The 23,672-nt window shown below is 37.1% G+C and overlaps 1 protein-coding gene across 8 annotated transcripts in view; it reads right to left on the bottom strand.

The window, feature by feature from the left end:
* CEP128 (centrosomal protein 128) overlaps window positions 1-23,672 on the bottom strand; it is a 343,429-nt gene that overhangs the window by 303,574 nt on the left and 16,183 nt on the right. For 5 of the 8 annotated variants that reach the window (XM_059688963.1, XM_059688957.1, XM_059688982.1 and 2 more), the window contains 5 exons: window positions 23,353-23,514; window positions 21,180-21,266; window positions 10,253-10,379; window positions 8,989-9,107; window positions 5,881-5,972 (listed from right to left, as the gene is read on the bottom strand). In XM_059688963.1, coding sequence (XP_059544946.1) covers window positions 5,881-5,972; window positions 8,989-9,107; window positions 10,253-10,379; window positions 21,180-21,266; window positions 23,353-23,499 — 572 coding nt within the window. In that variant the 5' untranslated portion in view covers window positions 23,500-23,514. The remainder of the gene's footprint in view (window positions 1-5,880; window positions 5,973-8,988; window positions 9,108-10,252; window positions 10,380-21,179; window positions 21,267-23,352; window positions 23,515-23,672) is intronic. The other 3 variants (XM_059689000.1, XM_059689008.1, XM_059689018.1) reach the window with 3 other exon arrangements.

The raw sequence follows: 23,672 nt of genomic DNA, 5'->3' as shown, positions 1-23,672 counted from the left end.
CTTTTTTGTTAATGTAGTCCCATTTGTTTATTTTCTCTTTAGTTTCCATTGCCCTAGGAGCAGTATCAGTGAAATAATTCCTTCAGCATATGTCTGCGATTTCGCTGCCTGTGGATTCCTCTAGTATTTTTATGGTTTCCCATCTTACGTTTAAGCCCTTTATCCATTTTGAGCTTATTTTTGTGTATGGTGTGAGTTGGTGGTCTAGTTTCATCTTTTTGCATGTATCTGTCCAATTTTCCCAACACCATTTATTGAAGAGACTGTCTTGATTCCATTGTATGCTCTTGCCTCCTTTGTCGAATATTAATTGGGCATAGTGGTTTGGGTCGATTTCTGGGTTCTCTATTCTATTTCATTGATGTCTATTCTTGTGCCAGTAACAGGCTGTTTTAAGAACAGTGGCTTTGTAATACAGCTTGATATCTGGTATTGAGATCCCACCTACTTTGTTCTTCTTTCTCAGGATTACTGCAGCTATTCGAGGTCTTTTTTTATTCCAGATGAATTTTTGGAATGTTCATTCTAAGTCTGTGAAATAGGTTGTTGGCATTTTGATGGGGATTGCATTGAATCTATAGATTGCTTTGGGCAGTATGGACATTTTGATGATGTTGATTCTACCAATCCATGAACACAGTATGTTCTTCCATCTGTTTATATCTTCCTCTATCTCCTTTTTCAGTGTCCTATAGTTTTTCGCATATAGGTCTTTTACCTCCTTAATTAAGTTTATTCCTAGGTATTTAATTTTTTTGGTGCGATGGTAAATGGGATTGCTTTTTTAGTTTCTCTTTCTGTAAGGTCACTATTGGTGTAAAGAAATGCCATAGATTTCTTGGCATTAATTTTGTATCCTGCTACATTGCCAAATTCTTTTATTAAGTCTAATAATTTTTTTATGGAGTCTTTAGGGTTTTCTATGTACAGTATCATGTCATCTGCAAATAAGGACAGTTTTACTTCTTTTCCAATTTGGATGCCTTTTATTTCTTCTTCTTGTCTGATCGCAATGGCTAGTACTTCCAGTACTATGTCAAACAGGAGTAGTGAGAGTGGGCATCCCTGTCTTGTTCCTGTTCTTAGGGGAAATGGTTCTCTTTTTTGTCCATTGAGTATGATGTTGGCTGTGGGTTTGTCATATATGGCTTTTATTATGTTGAGGTATGATCCTTCTATTCCTACCTTGCTGAGAGTTTTTATCAAGAAAGGGTTTGGATTTTGTCAAATGCTTTTTCTGCATCAATTGATATGACTATGTGATTTTTATGTCTCAATTTGTTTATGTGATGTATCACATTTATTGATTTGCAGATATTGTACCATCCTTGCATCCCCGGGATAAATCCTACTTGGTCATGGTGTATGATCTTTCTGATGTACTGCTGGATCCGATTTGCTAGAATTTTGTTGAACATTTTGGCATCTATGTTCATGAGGGATATTAGCCTATAATTCTCTTTCATTGGGTTGTCTTTATCTGATTTTGGTATTAGGGTGATGCTGGCTTCATAGAATGAGCTGGGAAGTGTTCCTTCCTCTTGAATTTTTTGGAATAGCCTGAGGAGGATAGGTTTTAGTTTTTCCATGAATGTTTGGTATAACTCCCCTGTGAAGCCATCTGGCCCCGGGCTTTTGTTTGCTGGGAGCTTTTTGGTGACTGCTTCAATTTCTTCCATAGTTATTGGCCTATTGAGATTTTTAGAATCTTCCTGATTGAGTTTTTCAAGGTTGTATTTTTCTAGGAATATGTCCATTTCTTCCAGGTTGTCTAGTTTGTTGGAGTAGAGTTGTTTGTAGTATTTTTTAACAATGCTTTGAATTTCTGTGGGGTCTGTTGTTATTTTGCCTCTTTCATTTCTGATTTTGTTTATTTGGGTCCTCTCTCTTTGTTTCTTGGTGAGCCTGGCTAGAGGCTCATCAATCTTGTTTATCCTTTCAAAGAACCAGCTCTTGGTTTCATTGATCTTTTGTATTGTTTTTTTGGTCTCTATGTCATTTATTTCTGCTCTGATCTTTATTATCTCCTTCCTTCTGCTCGCTCTGGGCTTTTCTTGTTGCTCTCTTTCTAATTCTTTGAGTTGTAGAGTTAGATGAGTTACTACCATCTTTTCTTGTTTTTTGAGATAGGCCTGTAGAGCTATAAACTTCCCTCTCAGGACTGCTTTAATTGTGTCCCATAGATTTTGGATTCTTGTGTTTTTATTGTCATTAGTTTCCAGGATGTTTTTAATTTTTTCCTTGATCTCATTGGTAACTCAATCATTATTTAGTAGTATACTATTCAGATTCCAAGTGTTTGAGATTTTTGAATTGTTTTTATTGTAGTTTATTTCTAATATTATGCCATTGTGGTCTGAAAAGATACTTGGTATGATTTCAATCTTCTTGAATTTGGGGAGACTTTGCTTATGACCCAATATGTGGTCTACTTTTGAAAATGTCCCGTGTGCACTTGAGAAGAACGTATATTCCGTGGCTTTGGGGTGAAGTGCTCTGAAGATGTCAATTAAGTCCATCTGATCTAGTGAATCATTTAGGATTGCTGTTTCTTTGCTGAGTTTTTGTCTAGAGGATTTATCCAGTGATTTCAGTGGTGTGTTTAAGGCCCCTACTATAATTGTATTGTTGTCAATCTCTCCCTTGATATCTTCCAGGAATTTTTTCATGTGTTTGGGTGCTCCTGCATTGGGTGCATATATGTTTATCAGGGTTATATCCTCTTGTTATATCGATCCCTTTAGTATTATGAAGTGGCCTTCCTTATCTCTTGTTATGGCCTTCACTTTGAGGTCTATTTTTTCAGATATAAGTATTGCTACACCAGCTTTTTTTTCCATTTCCATTTGCCTGAAAGAAATTTTTCCATCCCTTCACTTTCAGTCTGTGTGAGTCCCTTGTTCTGAGGTAGGTCTCTTATAGACAGCATATATATGGGTCGTGTCTTTTTATCCATTCAGCCACTCAATGTCTTTTGGTTGGAGCATTTAGTCCATTTACATTTAAAGTCATTATTGAAAGGTACTTGTTTGTAGTCATTTTTATTTTTGTGCCTGTGTTCTTTCTTACCTTTTTATTTCTTCTTTTTACAGCATTCCCTTTAGCATTTCTTGCATTGTTGGCTTGGTAGTGATAGGCCTTAGCCTTTTTTTGTCTGTGAAGCTCCTGATTTCCCCTTCAATTTTGATTGATAGTCTTTCTGGATAGATTATTCTTGGATTCAGTCCTTTGCTTTGCAACTCTTTGTATACCTCCTTCCATTCCCTTCTAACTTGATGTGTTTATGTTGAGAAATCATTTGATAATCTGATGGGGGATCCTTTGTAGGTAACTCTCTGTCTCTCTCTTGCAGCCTTAAGATTCTCTCTTTGTTGTGAACATTTGCCATTGTAATTATGACGTGTCTTGGTGTGGGTCTTTTGGGATTCATCTTGCTTGGGATTCTCTGTACCTGCGTAACTTTTTTCCTCACCATATCTGGGAAGTTTTCTGTCATTATTTCTTCAAATAGATTTTCTAATCCTTGCTGTTCTTCTTGTCCTTCTGGCAGCCCTATTATGTGTATGGTACTTCGTTTCATGTTGTCCCAAAGCTCCCTTAGGCTTTCCTCCTGCTTTTTAATTTTTTTCTCCAGTTGCTGTTCAGATTGAGCTTGTTTCTCTACCTTATCTTCTAACTCACTAATTCGGTCCTCTGCTTCTTCTAGTCTACTGTTGAAACCTTCCATGGTGATTTTGATTGTAATTATATCACTTTTCATTTCTTCCTGATTGTTGCATAGGTTGTTGATTTTCTCATCCATCCGGTGAATGAATTGTACAACCATTACTCTGAATTCTTTTTCTGTCATGTTGCATGCTTCAATTTCACTAATTTCCTTTCTTGGCAACTCCTCATTTTCTTTCAGAATGGGGTGTCGTCTCCCCATTCTGACTATCACCAAAAGGTTCAAACGTCAAGTTGCGTGGGCCTGGACCATGTGCAGTGGGAGCTTTGTACCACCCTAGTGTTAATGATGAGCTCTGACACTAAGATATGTGGCTGCCTTGGGTTGGTGGGAACCAGGCTCACCCAGTGTCAGCGTTACCAGCGCTCAGTGTGGCCTCATGTGCATACCTAGAATCAGGGACCCTGCCTGCGCCGCGCTGAAACAGATACCCCTGCCCCCTTGCGTGTGTCAAAAATCAGAGTCCCCTAGCGGGTGCCAGGAGTCAGAGTTCCCCAAGAATCCAGAAACAGAGTCTCTGTTGCTTCGCGTGGCCTCGTGCTGAGAATCAGGGTCCCTGTGTGCGCATGCACCAAGAATTGGAGTCACTGGCTCTTAGTGTGAATGCACTGGGAGTCAGGGATCCCAGGCGTACGTGATAAGAAACAGAGTCAAGTCACTGGTGCTTAGTGCTGCCTCCCACCCGGAGAATGAGGGTCCCGGTCAGCTTGGGGGACTGGGTTAAACAGAGCACTGTGTTGGCAGGAGGTCCGCTCCTGCACTGTGGGAAACAGACTTCAGTGTGTGCTTGCCGAGAATCGAAGTCAGGTGGCACTGCCGCACTGCATGGGCTTCAGGTTTGGTTGCCCAATTGTGTTGCAGGGAACAGATTCCCAGTGTCCGCGCGCTCCCAGGCTCAAATTCCTATAGCAGCACAGTGCCCATCTGAGGGGCGGGTCTATCAGTTACTATGGCGCTGCCCGTGAGCCTGCAGGGAGGGGGATAGGCTCTGTGACTCACAGAAATCTGCAGCCAGGATGTCTGAATTCTTGGTGTCTGTGGGTCTGCAGCTGTGGTCGCAGGTCTCTGTCCCCAGTGGCTGCAGGGTCCTGGTTTGCATCTGAGACCAGACTGGGTGGTGCTGAGGCCAGGATCTTAGTCTCAAGCAACTCTGTTTCTCAAGATGGCATGGTCTCTGTGCCCACGCTGACCACCCAGGAGTGTCCACGTTGTTAGTGGGGCTCCGCCATCTAAGACTGCTCAGTTTGGCAACCCCTTGGAAGACCTGCAGAATCTAACTGTCCCTAGCTCATACACACACACACCACACACGTCCACACACTCCTCTATCACTCCCTCACTCTCTCACACTCTCTCCCTCCCTATCTTTCTGCCGGTCGCCATCTTCCAAATCTATCAAAAGTTATATTTTTTACTCCTTTTGCTATCACAACACCAAATTGGTGTGTGGAATGATTTCATTAGCTGGAGTGGGAGTTAGCAAGTGAACTTGTAAACAAATTTCAAATCAGCTCTGCTATTCTCTATTCATTGTTACACAGATTGTAACTCTTGAGAAGGGATACAAAATCTTTGTTTTTTTAAAAAGATGGCCTCTAAGTGAAAACCAACTGTCCTGGCTGATGATGCAAATGAAAAGACAGTAAAGAAATTTTAAATGAAGCTGTACTTCTTGGGGACTACTCAGAATTGACAAGTTGCACAGACTGCGCAGATATAAACCAGTGATTTTTGAAGATTTCAACTGAAAACTAAAATATCAGATTCTACAATGTGCCATGTCCATTGGTCGACAAAATCCACATTATGCTTTTTATTTTATAGTTCCATTATCAGTCAGGTGGTCTCTGTTTATGTCTGTCTGTCTGTCTCCATCTCTCTCTCTTCAATGTTTTTGTAAATCTACCTTTTTGATAAGGTTCTACAATGTCTCTCTCTGCAGCATCAGCATTCCATTGTAATAAGTTAAAATATGAAATTAATGTGTCTAACATTGAGTCATCATGATACATTCTAAATTCAAAAGGACTTGAACTGTTTTAGTATAAAAACACAGTTCAGTTTTTTAAATTCATGTAAACATGTAAATTATAAAACCAATTTCAATCTTCGAATAATTCATGCCTCCAGTGAAAACCATACTCTGCCTTTACCTGCATCTTCTGGCAAGCTCCCGGTTGAAATCATCTCCAAGGCGAACTTGTTCACTGCTGAGGTCTCGGAGGGATTGATGAAAAGCATGAAGCTAGGAAAGGCAGAACATAATTATCCAATGAGGATTCTGTTGAATCTTCCATGAAGACTCACTGAGGGTCAAGAATAAGAACTTGTTCTTTGTAATAAGGCCCAAATTTTATAATGTTATTAAGACTGAATAAAATTTAATGTCTACTCTAAATGAAATAAAATTTCTTTCCAAAGAAAAGCAATTTTTAAAAAGTAATATATAATATTAACCATTACATCTTTATAGTATAATAACTCCACTCCTTAGAGATACTGTAGAAAAGGGGTAAGTAAACTTTTTCTGTAAAGGGTACAATAGCAAATATTTCAGGTTTTCGAGCTATATGGTCTCTGCCACAATTACTCAACTCTTCTGTTATAGCTCAGAAGTAGCCATAAACCAATGAACAAGGCTGTGCTACAACAGAACCTTATTCAAGTAGACCACACCCTGCAGCGTGCCAACCCAGGCTACAGAGAAACGTGCCCACATACACTATGAACCACGTAAAAGAATGTTTGGAGCAGCACTGCTCGTAATGAGAACAGTGAAAACAAACCAAAAGTCCATTAAAGATAGAATTGGAACAAATAAATTCCAATATATTCCTTCAACCGTGCATCCTACAGCAGTGAAAATGATCCAACCTACCTACACATTAGTAAGGCTGAATGTCAAAAGCATAACATCGGATGGAAAAAGCAAGTTACAAAAGAAGGTCTACAGTATTATTCCATTGAGATAAATATGATGTAAGTAGTAAAAATGATTTCTTTTTAAAAAGCAAGATAATGGTTAACATAAACATCAAGGTAGTTGATAGCACATAGGGAAAGAAGAAATTAAAAAGAGGCTTTGGGGGTATAACAACGATCTGTTTCTTGGCCTGGGTGATGATTACATGGATTTTCATTCATATTATTGTACTTTTAATTGCAAATATTTATCTATATGTGTATGTGTATTTTATAACTTATAATAAAAAAATTTTTAAGTTATATATAGACTTGCAGAAACAACAAATTGATTTGTTTTTAACAAATGAATGTTGAGCAACTAATCAGTGCCAATTATTGTGCTGGGCAACAAGTGGCTCACAATTTAACATGGAAGACAGATAAATAAACAAAACCACAAATGTCGCACGGTGGCATTAAGATGTACACAGTCATGTGGAGCGAAAGGTCATCTTAAGAGAATGGACTTAAAATAAGGAAGAACAATGAAAGAGAAAGGAATGGAGGTAGGTAATACAGTGGATGAACAACAGACAATACACAGGTTTTACCATCATGATTTTCCCATTTTGGAAAACAGAATTTTAGGATTCATATTTGTCACCCCCATTTCACTCATCCCACCTTCCTCACATGGTCTTCTGATCTTCAATACCTTTCATTTTGTCCAGCAAATAGCTTTTAAGTCTACCCCCTTCTTTCCAACTCAATTTCTCCTACTCCAAGTGACCATCATCTCCACCCAGAATACAGCAATATCTTCCTAATTGGTTTGCCCACAATGACTCCATTTTCAACACTGGAGCCAGAGCAAATTTTGCAAAATAGTTGTCACTCCTTTACAAGGCTATGCATGTTCTCAGTGCTTCATATATCTTTAGCCACATGGCCTTCTTTAATTTACTCATAAGCACTATCCTCCTTCCTGTCAAGGTATTTGTTCTACCTTAAATGACTCTTACTGAACCTTTGGATCTCAGCTCATCAGCCATTTGTTTTTCAAGGAGCCTTCCCTGACTGGGGCAGGTGCCGCTAGTATACATTCCCATAGCCTTATGCCTCTTTCTGTTAGAACATGCATCTCTGCACATAATTATGGATGTATTTGTGCACTTATTTGATTAATATCTAGCTCCCACGCTAGATTTTAAGTTCCATGAAAATACAAGGTTTTTGCTCATCATTGTTTCCAAGCACAAGAACTTTAACAGGATAGAGGAACATAAACAAATAGAATGAAAGATTAAATAAGTAATGTTAGGATATTGTTCTCTGCCAGCTGTGGGCAAACTACGGCCCGCGGGCCGGATCCGGCCCATTTGAAATGAATAAAACTAAAAAAAAAAAAAAAGACCGTACCCTTTTATGTAATGATGTTTACTTTGAATTTATATTAGTTCACACAAACACTCCATCCATGCTTTTGTTCCGGCCCTCCGGTCGAGTTTAAGAACCCATTGTGGCCCTCCAGTCAAAAAGTTTGCCCACCCCTGTTCTCTGCTCTAGGTTTAAAAATATCATTTGTGCTAACAAGTTATAACTACTAAAAAATAACATAGTGAAGGAAAAGTTTCTACAAGGTGTCTTCTAATGCACCTGGTTTTGTTATCTCTTTATTTTATGCAATAACAAGTGAAAGCTACAGATGAGTATACTGACAAAATGGGAACCCTCAGTCCTAAAACAACCAAGACAAAGATGTCAAAGTCAGCAAAATCCCCTAGTCCTTATATAATTTATGTAGCTACCCAGGACAACAACAACAAAAATGTTTGTTCAGCTCTTGCAGAGAAATTTAAAGAAGCAGAAAAAGAAGTATTTCCATAGAATGAATACCTCTGAAATTTTAGTGAATACATAGAAAAAGTATGGAATTTCTTACTTAACAGAAAGTGGCTCCCTTGATGACTCAACAATCAGAAAAACACTAACTGAAAAATCAACAGGTTAACCACACAAGGACTAACTTGTTCCTACTAAACCAAACTTAGCAAAACAGAAAGTAGCTCACTTAGCAAGGCTTACAGAAGAGTGACCCAGCTGAACAAGGAAACAAAACATGTCAAAGTAAACTCACTTTTAAATTGGTCTACAAAATATAATCCTCCATAAAAAAATTCTAAATAAATATATGATGATGATTAGTACATTAAAAATAAAATAATTTACTTGTTTAAAAAAAATCAGTACAAAGTTACTGGTGATGAAACTCTGGTTCAAATGTAGTCATAGAATTCAAGTGTCAGTCATTTATATAGAAAGGTAAGGAATACAGAGTACCAAATGGTACAAAGTACCTGGCCCACGTTCTCAGTCTCCCGAACAAATCGGACACCAGCTCTGGATCTAATTCGTTTACTACCCTGTTGATCCCCATAGTCCTTGAGAGGTGAGGTAGGTGGAAAACGGTGGCTTTCTTTATGAATGAAAGAAAAGGAAGAGGATAAAAATGCTGCATAAGAGGAAATGATCTAAAATTTTATCAGTAAGTACATAGCAGATATGAATATACACATGTGCCCTTAGCCCAGCCTATTCCCCCAAGTATGTTATTGTAGCCATAAAATTCCACAAAATTGGCACTAATCTTGCTCTTAAAGCTGATCAAATGAACAAAAATATGCTGGAAATAGAATATGTCAAAAGTTCTAATTTGCTATACTTTTCAAAGAAGCAATATATTTTCTCTTACACAAAAATAACTGCTAAATAAAAATAACTTTTATATCTAATATAAATACTACTATAACAGAATTTAATAGTAGTATAATTAAATATAATTTAATATAAAATAATATTAATATAATATTACTAATATAATACTATAACAGAATTTTTCAAATAACAAGTTAATGAATCTAACATATAAATGGCATTTGAAGACCAATAAAAACTAACTACATAAAGAAGAATAGCTGATTGTGTCCTATTTGTAATCCTTATTATTGGGATCAATAGCAGTATTAACAATGTGAGCTGCTGATGTGCACTCTACCTAAATCACCTCGCTTCACTGCAGACTTTTTTACTCTTTTCTAGCCTAAGTCTTGTTTATTCAAACATAAATCTCAGTGCTGCAGAAAAGTACAAATAAGATTAATTACAGACAAACTAAGTGTTTTCACCTTTAATCCAGCCATTGAATTCTAGCTGCACACCAAGGATAAAGATCACCTGTTCTTAACAAGTGTCATAGGATATTTCATAATGAGAGATTTGAAAAACTATGAAACTAGGATTCCTAATCCAGAAATCTACTAATGTCACTAGATCCTATTTTTGTTTTGATTGATGGCAGATGCTTCAACCCTAGTGTTGTCAGGTAAAGCTCTGCATGGTCTGTGGAGTCTGAGAACAACAAAACCAGAAGACTCACAAGATCAGAGTACTGTTAGACATACTTTTTAATATTCACTATACCATAGCTGACTGCTTCTTTAATACCTTATTTGTATGAATTTATGTATGGGTTGTAATTATCCAAAGATTAAATAGATCCACTATGCACTTTGGGAATATTTTTTAAATGAAAGGGATTTTCAGAACTGCTGTAGCGTTTACCTGTCACAGTGCCACCATCAAGTTCACTTGCACTCAGACTCGTAACAGAAATACTTCTCCCTCCTGAGTTTCTCAATAAACGCTGACTCCGCAGTTGGCCTATTGATTGCTCCAAGCTTTCTTTTAACTAAATTAAAGAATATAATGAAGGGAGATTTATTCTCTTTAAACAACTTCCAAATACAAATAGACTAGACATTTTAAAAGCTATTTTTCAAATATCTGGGTTCTGAAAGAGAATTTACATCAGAGAAAATTTCAAACTAAGTGATGTTAGGAAATATAAAAATAGTAAACATAAATATATTAAGAACCAAGTCTAACATCAGGTTTTAAACAGCATCTGTCACTACCTATTCCATCCTTTTATTACCAGAATGGAAAAGAGATGTCTAGCCCAGCAGTTGAGGGTCGACCCAGGAACCAAGAGGTTACTGGTTCGATTCCTGGTCAGGGTACATGCCTGGGTTTCGGGCTCAATCCCCAGTAGGGGGTCTGCAGAAGGCAGCCAAGTGATGATGTTTCTCTCTCATCCATGTTTCTATCTCTCTATCCATCTCCTTTCTCTCTCTAAAAAAAATATTAGCCCTAACGGCTTTGGCTCAGTGGATAGAGGGTCGGCCTGCGGACTGAAAGGTCCCAGGTTCGATTCCGGTCAAGGGCATGTACCTTGGTTGCAGACACATCCCCAGTAGGAGGTGTGCAGGAGGCAGCTGATCAATGTTTCTCTCTCATCGATGTTTCTAACTCTCTATCCTTCTCCCTTCCTCTCTGTAAAAAATCAATAAAATATATTTTTTTAAAATCAATAAAAACATATAAATAAATAAATGAATGAATGAGATGTCCAGGCTTACTAAGCCAGATCCCAATGTCTTAACTGACCTGCCACCCATGCTTAGAAACATAGCAAGGCCAACACAACTAAAAAGAAAGCAAGCCTTCCTCCATTCCTTCAGAAACCCCAGATCTGTAACAAACAGGAAACTGAACAGCTGTCATAGTGAGGGCTGCTCTGGAAACAGTGTGTACTACCCAACTCTATACCAGAACATCTTTTATTCATTCAAAGATTTAAATTTCTATAAGCCTAACCAATGTACACAGACAACAGGGGGGTGAGGGCATGAGTGGGGATGGTGGGGGGACAATGGGGCAATAAGGACACATATGTAATACCTTAATCAAAAAAACAAAAAAAATTTTTTAAAGATTTAAATTTCCAGGAAACTACATGGCCTGATGTCAGCGTGTTAGTACACACTAGAGATTACAGTTGTTCACATTCTCTCTTCAGATCATTAGGGAGTCTACCAACAGGTTATAAAAGAAGATATCTTTTTAGACCTATAGAGTTACATTAAATAAAAACACACTAAATACTAAAATAATGCCCATACTTGTACATAGCTATATACTCAAAAAGAGTATTAAACTAAAACCCAAGGGAACAAAGAGTAAAGCTGAGGAAAATCCACATACCCTGAATTGCCGAGAAACTTCAGGTCTAGATATCTTATCCAAGGATGAATAAGAAATAATGCTAATAAAAATAATGCATGAACCACATAACAAGTTATCTGTAACTTGTTAAAGAGAATGTTGAAACAAAACAATTGATTGAAAAGACAGGGTCTCCTAAACTCAGACAGAAGTAAAAGACAGAACCACTATGGAGAGAACAAGGTGACTTCCTTGGGGAACTATGCAGAAAGCAAGTAGCTGCAGTTGAAGAGAAAGCACAAGTGAAACAATATGTAGCACAAGTGAGCAAATCCTTTTTCATTTTGGATTTAACTCTTCTAGAAAACCAAGGTTAAAACAGTCTGGATTAAAAGAAGCACAGTTAGAATTTCAAGAATCTACCTCAATTGTTACCCTCATTTCTAAAAAAAAACAAAGGCTAAAGGCTACTATTTCTATACATTCTGTCCCGCTTCCCTAAATTGCCATAACATGCCTGCATGTTTACAACTGTAGGACCCAGCCTATCAATCCAGGGAAACATACAGATGAGGCCCTGGGAGAAGCAACATCGATCTTGAGAGTAATTTACATATAAATAAAAGGGAACTATATCTAACATATTACCTAGATCAGAAGTCTTACACAATGAACACAAAGCAGAATATCAATAATCTATGACAAAGGCTCAGAATAAAATTAAATAATGTTAAAGTTAAAAATCTCAAATCCAATCTGTAACCTCAGAAAAGGATTAGAAATGGAAAATGATTTTAGTTCACACAAGCCAATGACAGAACCAGCTCTATTAACTTTTCCTGTGTGTGTTTTTTTTTCTTTATTAGTCACATCTTTCAAGCTAAGCCTGATGTCACTGTACTTTTGGAAGCAAAGTCAGCTATCATTTCTTATTATTGCTACTTTTGAAGGTAATCTGCCTTTTATAGCTCCGGCTATTTTTAAGATTTTTCTCTTGGACTTTGTCAGTGGTTTTACTATGATGTTACCATGTACACTTTTATTTGTAGTTATCCCATTTTTGACTCACAGAGATCCTTGAATCTATGATATTGTGTTCTACATTCTCCACCATCATCCCCTCAGACCTTGTTGATGCCCACTCTTTCTCCCCTCTCCTGAAAATCCAGCTACAGTTAAGTTAGGGCTTTTTATCATGTTTCCTATGTGCTTCTATATTTTTCATCATTTCATTCCTCCATTCTTTTTGGTTAACGTATGCTGGCCAATCTTTTGATTCAAAATTCTCTCTTTAACTGCATACAAACTGATGTTTAATCCACCTATTAAGAATTTTAGTTAATTGATTTTTTAAATTATATTTTTCAGTTTCTGAAATTATCATTTGTGGGTTGGGTTTTTTGGCAGTTTCCAAATCTTTGTCAAAATTCTCAAGCTTTTAATTTTTTGAAAAGATTAAGCATAATAATTTTATAGTCCCATATATATTTCTATTGTCTATTGTTTATGGTTTCCCTTGGTTTTCAGTCACCTCTTATAATTTCATATGCCTGGATATTTTTTTATCAGGTGATAGACATTATATATTAAAAATTATAGAGACCATTTAAAACTCTGGATGATGACAACTTCCTTCAGGAGAAATCTGGTTTTGCTTCTAGCAGGAAGTCAGACTAAGGTCACTAGGAATCCCAAATCGCCTTATCCAATTAGGAATTAAGATGATCCAAAGCTGGGCTTCTGTCCCTATAAGGCAGTGGTTCTCAACCTGTGGGTCAAGACCCCTTTGGGGGTCGAACGACCCTTTCACAGGGGTCGCCTAAATACATCCTGCATATCAGATATTTACATTACTATTCATAACAGTAGCAAAATTACAGTTATGAAGTAGCAACAAAAATAATTTTATGGTTGGGGGTCACCACAACATGAGGAACTGTATTAAAGGGTCACGGCATTAGGAAGGTGGAGAACCATTGAAGGGCTAGTCTATCTTCAGTTTATCACTTCTCTTATTTTCAGTTCACCATTCCTCTTACTCATTCCTGTCTGGAGTCCCAGTTGAAAGCTGGAGGGTTGCTGAACTCCAGTTTTGATCTCCCAGCCTTTTGAGTCTATTGATAGTTCTGATCTTAGCCTTCCTGCTTCCAGCCTCTTCTGAAATCGGCTACGGTGTAGATGGAAGAAAGGAGCCAGATTTTTACTACAAAAGGCCTCACCGCTTTGGTAGGTCTCTGATGCATTCGTAATACTATTTTTTACTTTTTTTTTTTTTTTTGGCCTTTCTAGTTGTTCAGAGTAAGAGAGTTGATCCAAAATAATCTTATCTACTGATGCCAGAGGCAGAGTATGCCAGCATCCTTTTTTATGTAGGCTTCTTTGCTAACAAATCCTGAGCTGTAACTAAAAGCTGATGAATAAAATAAACTTACACACACACTCACACAACCCGTTAACAAAAATGGGGGGAAAGCCATCATGGAACATAGGGAAAAATATTGCAGAACAAGAGAAATTAATCATTTCAGAAGATAAACTATTTGACAACTTCATTTTAAACTTTAAAAGGTATATCAAAAGCCATTGAACAGATGAACAGACTGATAAAGACCATAAAATGAAATGCAAAAGTAAATAAGCAGGATAAAGATTTTTTTAATATCAAGGCAAAAACATGTCCTCCACCTACAATACAAAACTAAAAATGTAACAGAATTAAAATATACACTTAAAGTAGCAATAACACAGCAGACACTGCACAAAATCTAAGCATGATGCATGAAACTAACCTGATCACTCCTGAAGCACAAAATCAAAGAGATGAAGAGACAAAATGTAAAATAATAAAAGTTTCTTCAAATGTTTTAGGATTATAACTCCTAAGTAGGTGCAAAAGCAAACTAAAACTTGAAGTTAAATAAAACAAAACAACACTAATAAAGCCCAATTTAACATTAATTCAGTATGCTATTTGCTGAAATGAAAACAATGCTTCACAGGAGACTGTGGTACTGATTCCAAAGGTGCAGATTCTTGCCCAGCCAGTGTGGCTCAGTGGGTGAATGTCAACCTATGAACCAAAAGGTCAATTCCTGATTAGGGCACATGCCTGGTTTGCGGGCTCGATCCCCAGCAGGGGCCAAGCAGGAGGCAGTCGATCGATGTTTCTCTCTCATTGATGTTTCTATCTCTATCTCCCTCTCTTTTTCTCTCTCTGAAATTAAAAAAAAAAATTTTTTTTTATGTGTCTGCAACAAGCAGAATCCGAAGTAACCGCTTGAGCTAAAGCTGACCCGAATTTTTTTTTTAAAGTGTAGATTCTGTCAAAACCGGTTTGGCTCAGTGGAAAGAGCGTCGGCCTGCGGACTGAAAGGACCCAGGTTCGATTCCGGTCAAGGGCATGTACCTGGGTTGCGGGCACATCCCCAGTAGGAGATGTGCAGGAGGCAGCTGATCGATGTTTCTCTCTCATCGATGTTTCTAACTCTCTATCCCTCTCCCTTCCTCTCTGTAAAAAAATCAATAAAATATATTTTAAAAAATAAAAAATAAAAAAAAATAAAGTGTAGATTCTTAGAGTCTAATGACAACATCGCCACAGACCAAGTGATGATTCCATTTCTCTCTTTCCCACATCACAAAACATGCAATGACATTTTCACAATCTGCTATAAATGCTTCATTTACATGTTAAATCTATTCTTTTACCTCTGCTCATTTGATATTAGACTGAAAAAAACTGAAGCATTACTACTGTGTAAAATGGAAGGTACCCTTAATAGTACATTACTGTATTTTGGGTGGGCAGACAATTTGCTCATGAACATAGAGGTGGTTTAGTAGCTTGCCCAAAGTAACTAAATGATTTCTAGCAGAAAAATCAAAATTCAATTTGAAGTCTGATTCCAAAATCTACATTTTTCCTCTAGACTCAAAGCAAAAGTCTGTAAAAAATATTCTCTTATCCAGTTGTTTCATGTGAGACTTGGTAATAAAATTTTAAACAGAATTCTAAGAACCTAATTTCTAAGATTTGAAATGTATTTACAAAAAGAAGCCCGCAGACTTTAATTGTTCGATTATAAATTCTTACTCGTAGACTCTTACTATCTAACATTAAAGTTATTAAAAGACTGTGGCTAGTTCTCAACTTCAGGACAACTAGTAAAACCTGGCCAGAGAGAAAGGGGCACATGCCTTCAGCTTTGAGAGATTACAAGTAGCTTGTGCCTGGCTCTAAACCATTAACCTTAGGGTATCAGTCAGTATATTTGACAACTGAAACCCACCGAATAGAACAAAAACCTGGAGTTTATTATTTAACATTTAAATTCTTCCAAAGTTCATGTGCCAGATGGTAACATCCTATTACTCCCAAAAGAAATTTTAAACGGAACACTTAATTAGGAGAAAAATTACCTATTAATGCAAGCCGCTAAGGCTTAATTTGCTATTACTATATTTTCACCCATCTTTACCTTAAAAATGAATAAATCAGCTGATCTGAATCAAGGGAACTGTATTTTGCTTTTATACCCAATATGAACTACTCTAGCATCATCAGCTACACTTTCACTGCAGAAAGCATTAACTTTTTATGTTGAATATTCTTTCTTGAGGGCATTCCATTTTTATAGCATTAACTCAAAAACAGTCCCTGTTGTCTTATGACTAGGAACACAGAGTTCTAGAAATATTCTAAACACCAACCTAATCAATTGCACTATATAATAAATGTTTAAAATAAGCTTTTAACTAAAACCTTCCCCACAGGTCCTCTTTGACCCAAATGTTCTCAGACCTCCCAAGAAATTTACAGAATGAGAAATAATGACCCTTCTTTAAGGTTATGAAAGTCAAGGAACCCAAAGACCCTATGTCATTGTATCTGACTAAATATGGCTCATTGGCTGGAATAGTGAAAAATCAATGGTTGTTACTTGGGAAAAAAAGGGGAAATCAATGCTGGTGTAGGGAAGCTGCAGAATCCACCATGTTGCCTAAATGCCAGCCAAAACTGCCAACCTTGACAATCTGTCCATGCCAGTCCTAGCTCAGCACCAGATTTCTTCCCAATTCTGTTTCTGTATTTGTTCCATCTAACTAATTTCTGACACAGCACCAGCTACAACACTAATTAATGACTTGTGTGACAATGGGCTTCTGTTTTTCAATCAGTTAAGGTAATCTCCAAAATCTAGTTTATCAATGTGAATTATATAACCCTTTAAGCTTTGAATTCAAACCCCCAATTTTCAGAAATATAGATTCACAACATCATAAAAATGTGAGCAACCATGAGGTAAACGAGGTAAATGAATCCAGGCACTAGGTTTTAGAATAACATCGTAGACTGTCACTGACTAGCTAGGAGACTATGGGCAAGTTAGCAACCATTCTGTGCCCCAGTTTTTTATCTTGTAAATGAGGAAAATAATAGTATCTACCTAACAGGATTGGTGAGAGAATTAAATGAGTTGATAGTTTAAAAGCACCTGGGATATGCTAAGCTTACAGAGAAATTCCCAGGGAAACTGTGAAAAGGCAGGTGCTGCTTCTCTACAAAACACTACAGATGCCCTGCTACCCTCTACCACTGCTCAGCTTCACATATTATAAGCAAGGAATTAAATCTATGGCCCTAACCGGCTTGGCTCAGTGGACAGAGCGTCGGCCTGTGGACTGAAGGGTCCCAGGTTCGATTCCGGTCAAGGGCATGTACCTTGGTTGCAGGCATGTACCTTGGTTTCAGGCACATCCCCAGTAGGGAGTGTGCAGGAGGCAGCTGATTGATGTTTCTCTCTCATCAATGTTTCTAATTCTCTATCCCTCTCCCTTCCTCTCTGTAAAAAAATCAATAAAATATATATATTTTTTTAAAAAAAGAATTAAATCTATGTTAGAAAGATTCAAGGGGTCAACAGTGAAATTATGTACATTTCAAGGAAAAGTAGTCAAAAAGATGACCCAACATGACTCTTGACCCTAAGGCCTCACAAAACCAACAGCAATGATTCTCATAGTTCTCTTGTTGGGTGAGGTCATCTCAGGAGGAAAACACCATATAGATTATTTATATTCCCTCTCACCAACTGGCAAATTATGTTCACAAAATTAAACCCCAATCAAATAACTATGTTAAATACATATATAAAACATCCATGTCCTGAGGCTTAGCAATAGAATCATTTATAAAATCTAAGTTAATAATAAAAATTCTTGTCTTCCCTAAAGCAAAAGAGTTGATCTCATTTTCTAGGAAATCCCTTATATTTTAAAAAAGAATTGCTCATTTCAATGAGGCAATAGATATTTAGCAGGGAGAAAATTCTTAACAGTTGAGTATTGGTTAAAACAGATTAAACTGTTACAGGATTTTTTTTTATATAACAAGTTTCACAGCAAGAGGACTTGTATAAGTTGTAGCATAGCCTCAAAAATAAAAACATCAATTTCCAGGGTTCCTCCCTAAACAGTGCACACATTGATTAAAAGAAAAGAAAAAATGGGTAATACTACCATGTACTTCAAGGACTTCAAGAATATAAATAGAGCCCAACTGGTGTTGCTCAGTGGTTGAGCATCGACCAATGAACCAGGAGGTCACGTTTCGGTTCCCAGTCAGGGCACGTGCCTGGATTGCAGGCTCGATCCCCAGTAGGAAGTGTGCAGGAGGCAACCAATCAATGATTCTCTCTCATCATTGATATTTCTATCTTTCCCTTCCACTCCCTTCCTCTCTAAAATCAATAAAAATATGTTTTTAAAAAAGAATATAAATAGAAAGATTAGATAAATCACATGATCCTTAGCACATTACATATACTCATTTTTAGGTGTAAAATATTCCATAACAGTAAATATTTTAATGATAAGAAAACAATTTTCATTGAGGAGCCCATCAGAATCACTTATTGCGAGAAATACTCTTCCTGAGTTGCACATCTTCCAATAGATTATGGCAGATGCTCCCCAGGTAACTTATAGGGGGCGCGATGAAGATCACTGCTCTATCAAGTGAGTATAATGTCAGGCAATGAGTGACATTACTCCTCTGATTTGTTGGCAGGGAAAATCACTAAGAACCAACTGCTTTAACAGGACAAGAATTTGGAGAAATTCAGGAGGAGACTCTAGACCAAACTAAGAAAAAGTCTGAAGCCAAAGAAAGACACTTGCTCTCCTGTGTCTTATTTTTTATAAAGTGGCTTTGCATACTATGTACTTACAACTCAGATGGAAATGAAGTACCTGTTGAATGTATTTACTTCCCATATATAAAGCCCCCAGAGTTCAGCATTATTCAACTCAAGGCCTACCACAAAGGCTTACTGCCATAGTAGAACATACTTTGTTTTTTAAATGCTTATTGCACAGAAGTTTCTCTAATTCGTAATTTCATTTCCCAATTGCAAATTCAAAGAAAATTTGCTACTATAAGCAAGCATCTAATATTCACTATGACAAAGTAGGATTGTTCTCTGCTATTAGTGTTTTTAATTGTTCACTAAAATTAAAAGGCAGAGTATTAACTCCCATTATTAATAAAGTAGTTTAATCTACAGCATTTAATGAGCTACCCAAATATACAAAATCTATAGCTCCATCTGTCAAATACATCATAAATCATGAAAATCTTTTAGCTGCAAAAAATCCAAGTTTATTTTCTAAATGATAGTGGAAAACCTTATGACAGAAGATACATTTCCCTGTGCACAAGCAATTAGTTTCCAATTACAAGCAAATAATGCTAACTATTCTTCTGTTTTATAAGAAGAAAATACCAAATCTTCAATTATAACTCGGAAGTTATGTGACAATTCAGTATATATATATTGAATATCACACACTAGAGGCCCGGTGCATGAAATTCGTGCACTCGGGGGGGGGGGGGTGTCCCTCAGCCTGCCCTGTGCCCTCTAGCAGTCTGGGAGCCCTTGGGAGATGTCCAACTGCCAACTGCCAGGCTCCCACCACCCCCGATGCACTTGCCAGTCATGAGCCTGGCTTCTGGCTGAGCGGAGCTCCCCCTGTGGGAGCGCACTGACCACCAGGGGGCAGCTCCTGCATTGAGCGTCTGCCCCCTGGTGGTCAGTGCATGTCATAGTGACTGGTCGACCAGTCGACTATCTGCCCCCTGGTGGTCAGTGCACGTCACAGTGAGCGGTTGAGCAGCCTTAGCATATCATTAGTATATTATGCTTTGATTGGTTGAACGGACCACCAGGCACTTAGCATATTAGGCTTTTATTATATAGGATATGTATATATATGGCAATCATTATAGTACAAATATAATTCTAGTCTTATTAAAGTGTAAACTCATACTGAAAACATGGAGAAATAAATTTAATTGGATTTCCAAGAGTTTGCAGATGAATTAACAAATTTCAAAAGAGAAAATAATATAGATTAAATTAACAAAATATTAATAAAAAATATTCCTTTTACTCCAGAATAAGGATATGTTTCCTTCTTACATCCCCATGTGAAGTAAGTACAAACTGGAACATCCTTGGGAGGGCAATTTTGAAATATCTAGTAAATTGTAAGTATACATATCCTTCAACCCAGCAACTCTGCTCCCATGAATCACATATGATTACAGAAAAACATGAGAACCATAATGGTCATTGGTGCATTATTTACAATACCAAAAAAAAAAAAAAAACAAACTTAATACACCTATACTATGCAGTATAATGTAATTTCAAAAGAATGTGTCATATGGAAAATAATACATATATTACTAAATGAGCCAAGACCGGTTTGGCTCAGTGGATAGAGCGTCAGCCTGCGGACTGAAGGGTCCCGGGTTCGATTCCGATCAAGGGCATGTACCTGGGTTGCGGGCACATCTCCAGTGGGAGATGTGCAGGAGGCAGCTGATCAATGTTTCTCTCTCATCGATGTTTCTTACTCTCTATCTCTCTCCCTTCCTCTCTGTAAAAACTCAATAAAATATATATATATATTACTAAATGAAAAAGTCTGCATAACAATACATATGATTACAGTTTATAAAGCAATCACATGTAAGCTTATGCATGCATAGAAAATGTTTGAAAAAATATATAAGAAACTATCAAAACTGTTACCTTTTTGGAATGGGACTCAAAAGGGCTATGAGATCGGAGTTTTATTATTTAAACAATGAGCATGTATTACTTTAAAATTTTTTTACTGTCCTTAAAATTCTTACCTCCCCATGAGAGTTAGCCCAAAGTTAGTAACTCTCATTTTAATTCATATCCTGAGTTCTTTCCCCTGTGACTTAACACTTTCAAATTCAATAGAAGCTAAATGTATATCATCTAGTTGGCAATCTAACTGATGAGCTAACCTAAATTTATACTACAAAATAGTGAAGCAGTTTAAAAGTTAAAGCTGTTAACAATTATTATCTCCTTTAGGTCACATCCCTAATACTCAGCTCTGCATTCCCAAAAAGGTAAGAGAAAATACAAACATGCAAACATCTTACGTGTTCTATAGCACCTGCCTGTCCGTTACTATAGTCTCGATACTGTCCAAGCATCTGGTCCACTTGTCGCAGGTTTCGACTGGTGTCCTTGAGAAAGAAAATGGACTTTATTAGTTGATCCAAACAATGTTTTTCCCAATCAGTCATAGTAGTATTTCAAACAGCTAAGTCAACCATTTGCAAAGGTACAATTTATATCATAGTTAAGTCAGATATCTATATTTCATAAATATCAAATAAATCTTAACACAACTGAGAAACTAAAATCCATCTGCAATTTACTCATGTGAAATCTAAAGTACCTAATTTAAATCCTTATCCAAGGTTCCAAAAGTCAGCAACAAAACCATAAACTGAAAAAAACACTCATTATCAACTTGTGCACCTCAACTAATTCACACCCCTTTATGAAAAAGAATGCTAAAAGAACTAATCTAGTAGATTATCTATAAGAGAAGCAAATCATTGGGATTCATGTTATTTCAATTATTGCTTTATCTGAGAACTGAATTAGGAGGGGGGGGAAAGTATCCTTTGCCCTTTAGCTATAAACAACAAATTTAGCTCTAATCATAACAAAAATGGTTTCTACCTAAATATGCTAGGTTTCACCTGAGAGATTAATGGAGGTATTTCTTTCAAAAATATATACTTACTGCCCTGGCTGGCGTGGGTCAATGGTTAGAGCGCTGGCCTGCCCACCGGAGGGTCTTGAGTTCGATTCCAGGTCAAGGGCAGGTAGCTGGGTCGCAGATAACAATTCCCACCCCCAATCAGGGTGAATGTGGGAGGAACCAATTGATGTGTCTCTGTGACAATGATGTTTCTCTTTCTACCCAACCCCCCTTCCTTCCACTCTCTTTAAAACCAATGCAAAAAAATAGCCTCACTCCTTAAGTGATCATTTAATACACACACACACACACACACACACACACACACACACTAATGTGTCTCTGTGGTGGGAAAGTACAAGAATTTGTACTCCAAAATTCATTGCCATATTAAGTTTAAAAAGAAAAAGTAAATCAAATAATGGCCTCTCCACTAGAAATTAGCCTTTTTTTAATCTAAGCACATTAACCCAGAGCAATAAAAAGCCAAAATCCATGCTTATCCAGGTAAAACAAAGGTAAGGGAGTAATAAGTAGGGGGAAAAAATTCTATTTCTGAGTTTTCTTTTTCCCATTGTGACTGTAGTACCTTCCCCCACCTCATTTCCCAAGCCCCTTTTATGGAAGAATGAAAACTGCCCTCACTCAAATCTCCAAACACTGTCAAAGTTAGCCTCCAAATCAAAATGGACTCTCACTATTATTCATCCATGAATAATCATATTTTGGCTTGGATGAATAATTAGTAACTCTCAGTTTAATTCAAGTCCTGAGTTCTTCCCCCTCTGACTTAACACTTTCAAATTCAATAGAAGCTAAATGTATATCATCTAGTTGGCAATCTATCTGATTGATATATTTATCCAAGCCAAAATATGAGCAATTTCTCCAAGGCACATGTCCACAAGAAGCTAAAGGATGGTAATCCCTAATGTTTTCATTCCTATAATATTTTATTTGGAAATATAACACTTTCCACAACCTATCATATATTTCAAATATCCTTACTAACTGTGGTAAGCAGAATAATGGCTTCCAAAGATGTTCAAACCCTAATTCCTGAAACTTTACATGTCAAAAGGGATTGTGCAGATGTGATTAAATTAAGGATGCTGAGGTGAGCAATAACCTGGATTACTGGGTGCACTCAATGTGATCACAAATGTCCTTAAAAGTGGAAGAGAGAAGCAGGAGAGGTAGTCAGAGTGATGTGCTATGAGAAGGACTCAACCCACCCCTGATGGCTTTGGAGATGAACGAGGCCACAAGACAGAAAATTGTGGGCAGCCTAGAAGCTGGAAAAAGGCAAGAGGAGAGGTATTTCCCTAGGGCCTCCAGAAAGAAATGCAGCCCTACCAACACCCTCATTACTGCCCAATGAGATTAGTGTCTGATTCTGACCTACAGAATTTTAAGAAAATAAATTTCTGTTATTTAAGACATTAATTTTGTGGTAATTTGTTATGGGCTCAAAAAAACTAATACAGTGACTGAAACTATTACTCAGCTTAACTATTTATTACTTAATATTGATTTAAAGCATCCAGTGTTAAACTAACCTGTAAAGTACTTGTGATAGTGTTGACCTTCTTGGTGACATCGACTGTAGGACGATTTCTAATATCCCTGTGTATTGACCTGGCAGCCCATCGACTCAACCGGTCATGAGAGCGGAAGTGGTCTGAATCACTGGAGGATTCTGCCATTGATGTACACAAATCCTTAAAAATGAATTCAGATCATGGTCAAGCAAATGGTAAAGAGAACGGGAATAAGAGATTAATTTAGCTATTTACTTTTGATCTTTTACAGTATTTATTACATTAGTCCTTTGGCTTGTCATAATAGTTACATACAATTTGAAAACATAAGTCACTTC

The sequence above is a fragment of the Myotis daubentonii genome, chromosome 1 (assembly GCF_963259705.1).
Source record: "Myotis daubentonii chromosome 1, mMyoDau2.1, whole genome shotgun sequence".
In the NCBI taxonomy this organism is placed as follows: domain Eukaryota; kingdom Metazoa; phylum Chordata; class Mammalia; order Chiroptera; family Vespertilionidae; genus Myotis; species Myotis daubentonii.
The sequence above is the reverse complement of the archived record's forward strand: the minus strand, read 5'-3'. Positions and strand labels throughout refer to the sequence as shown.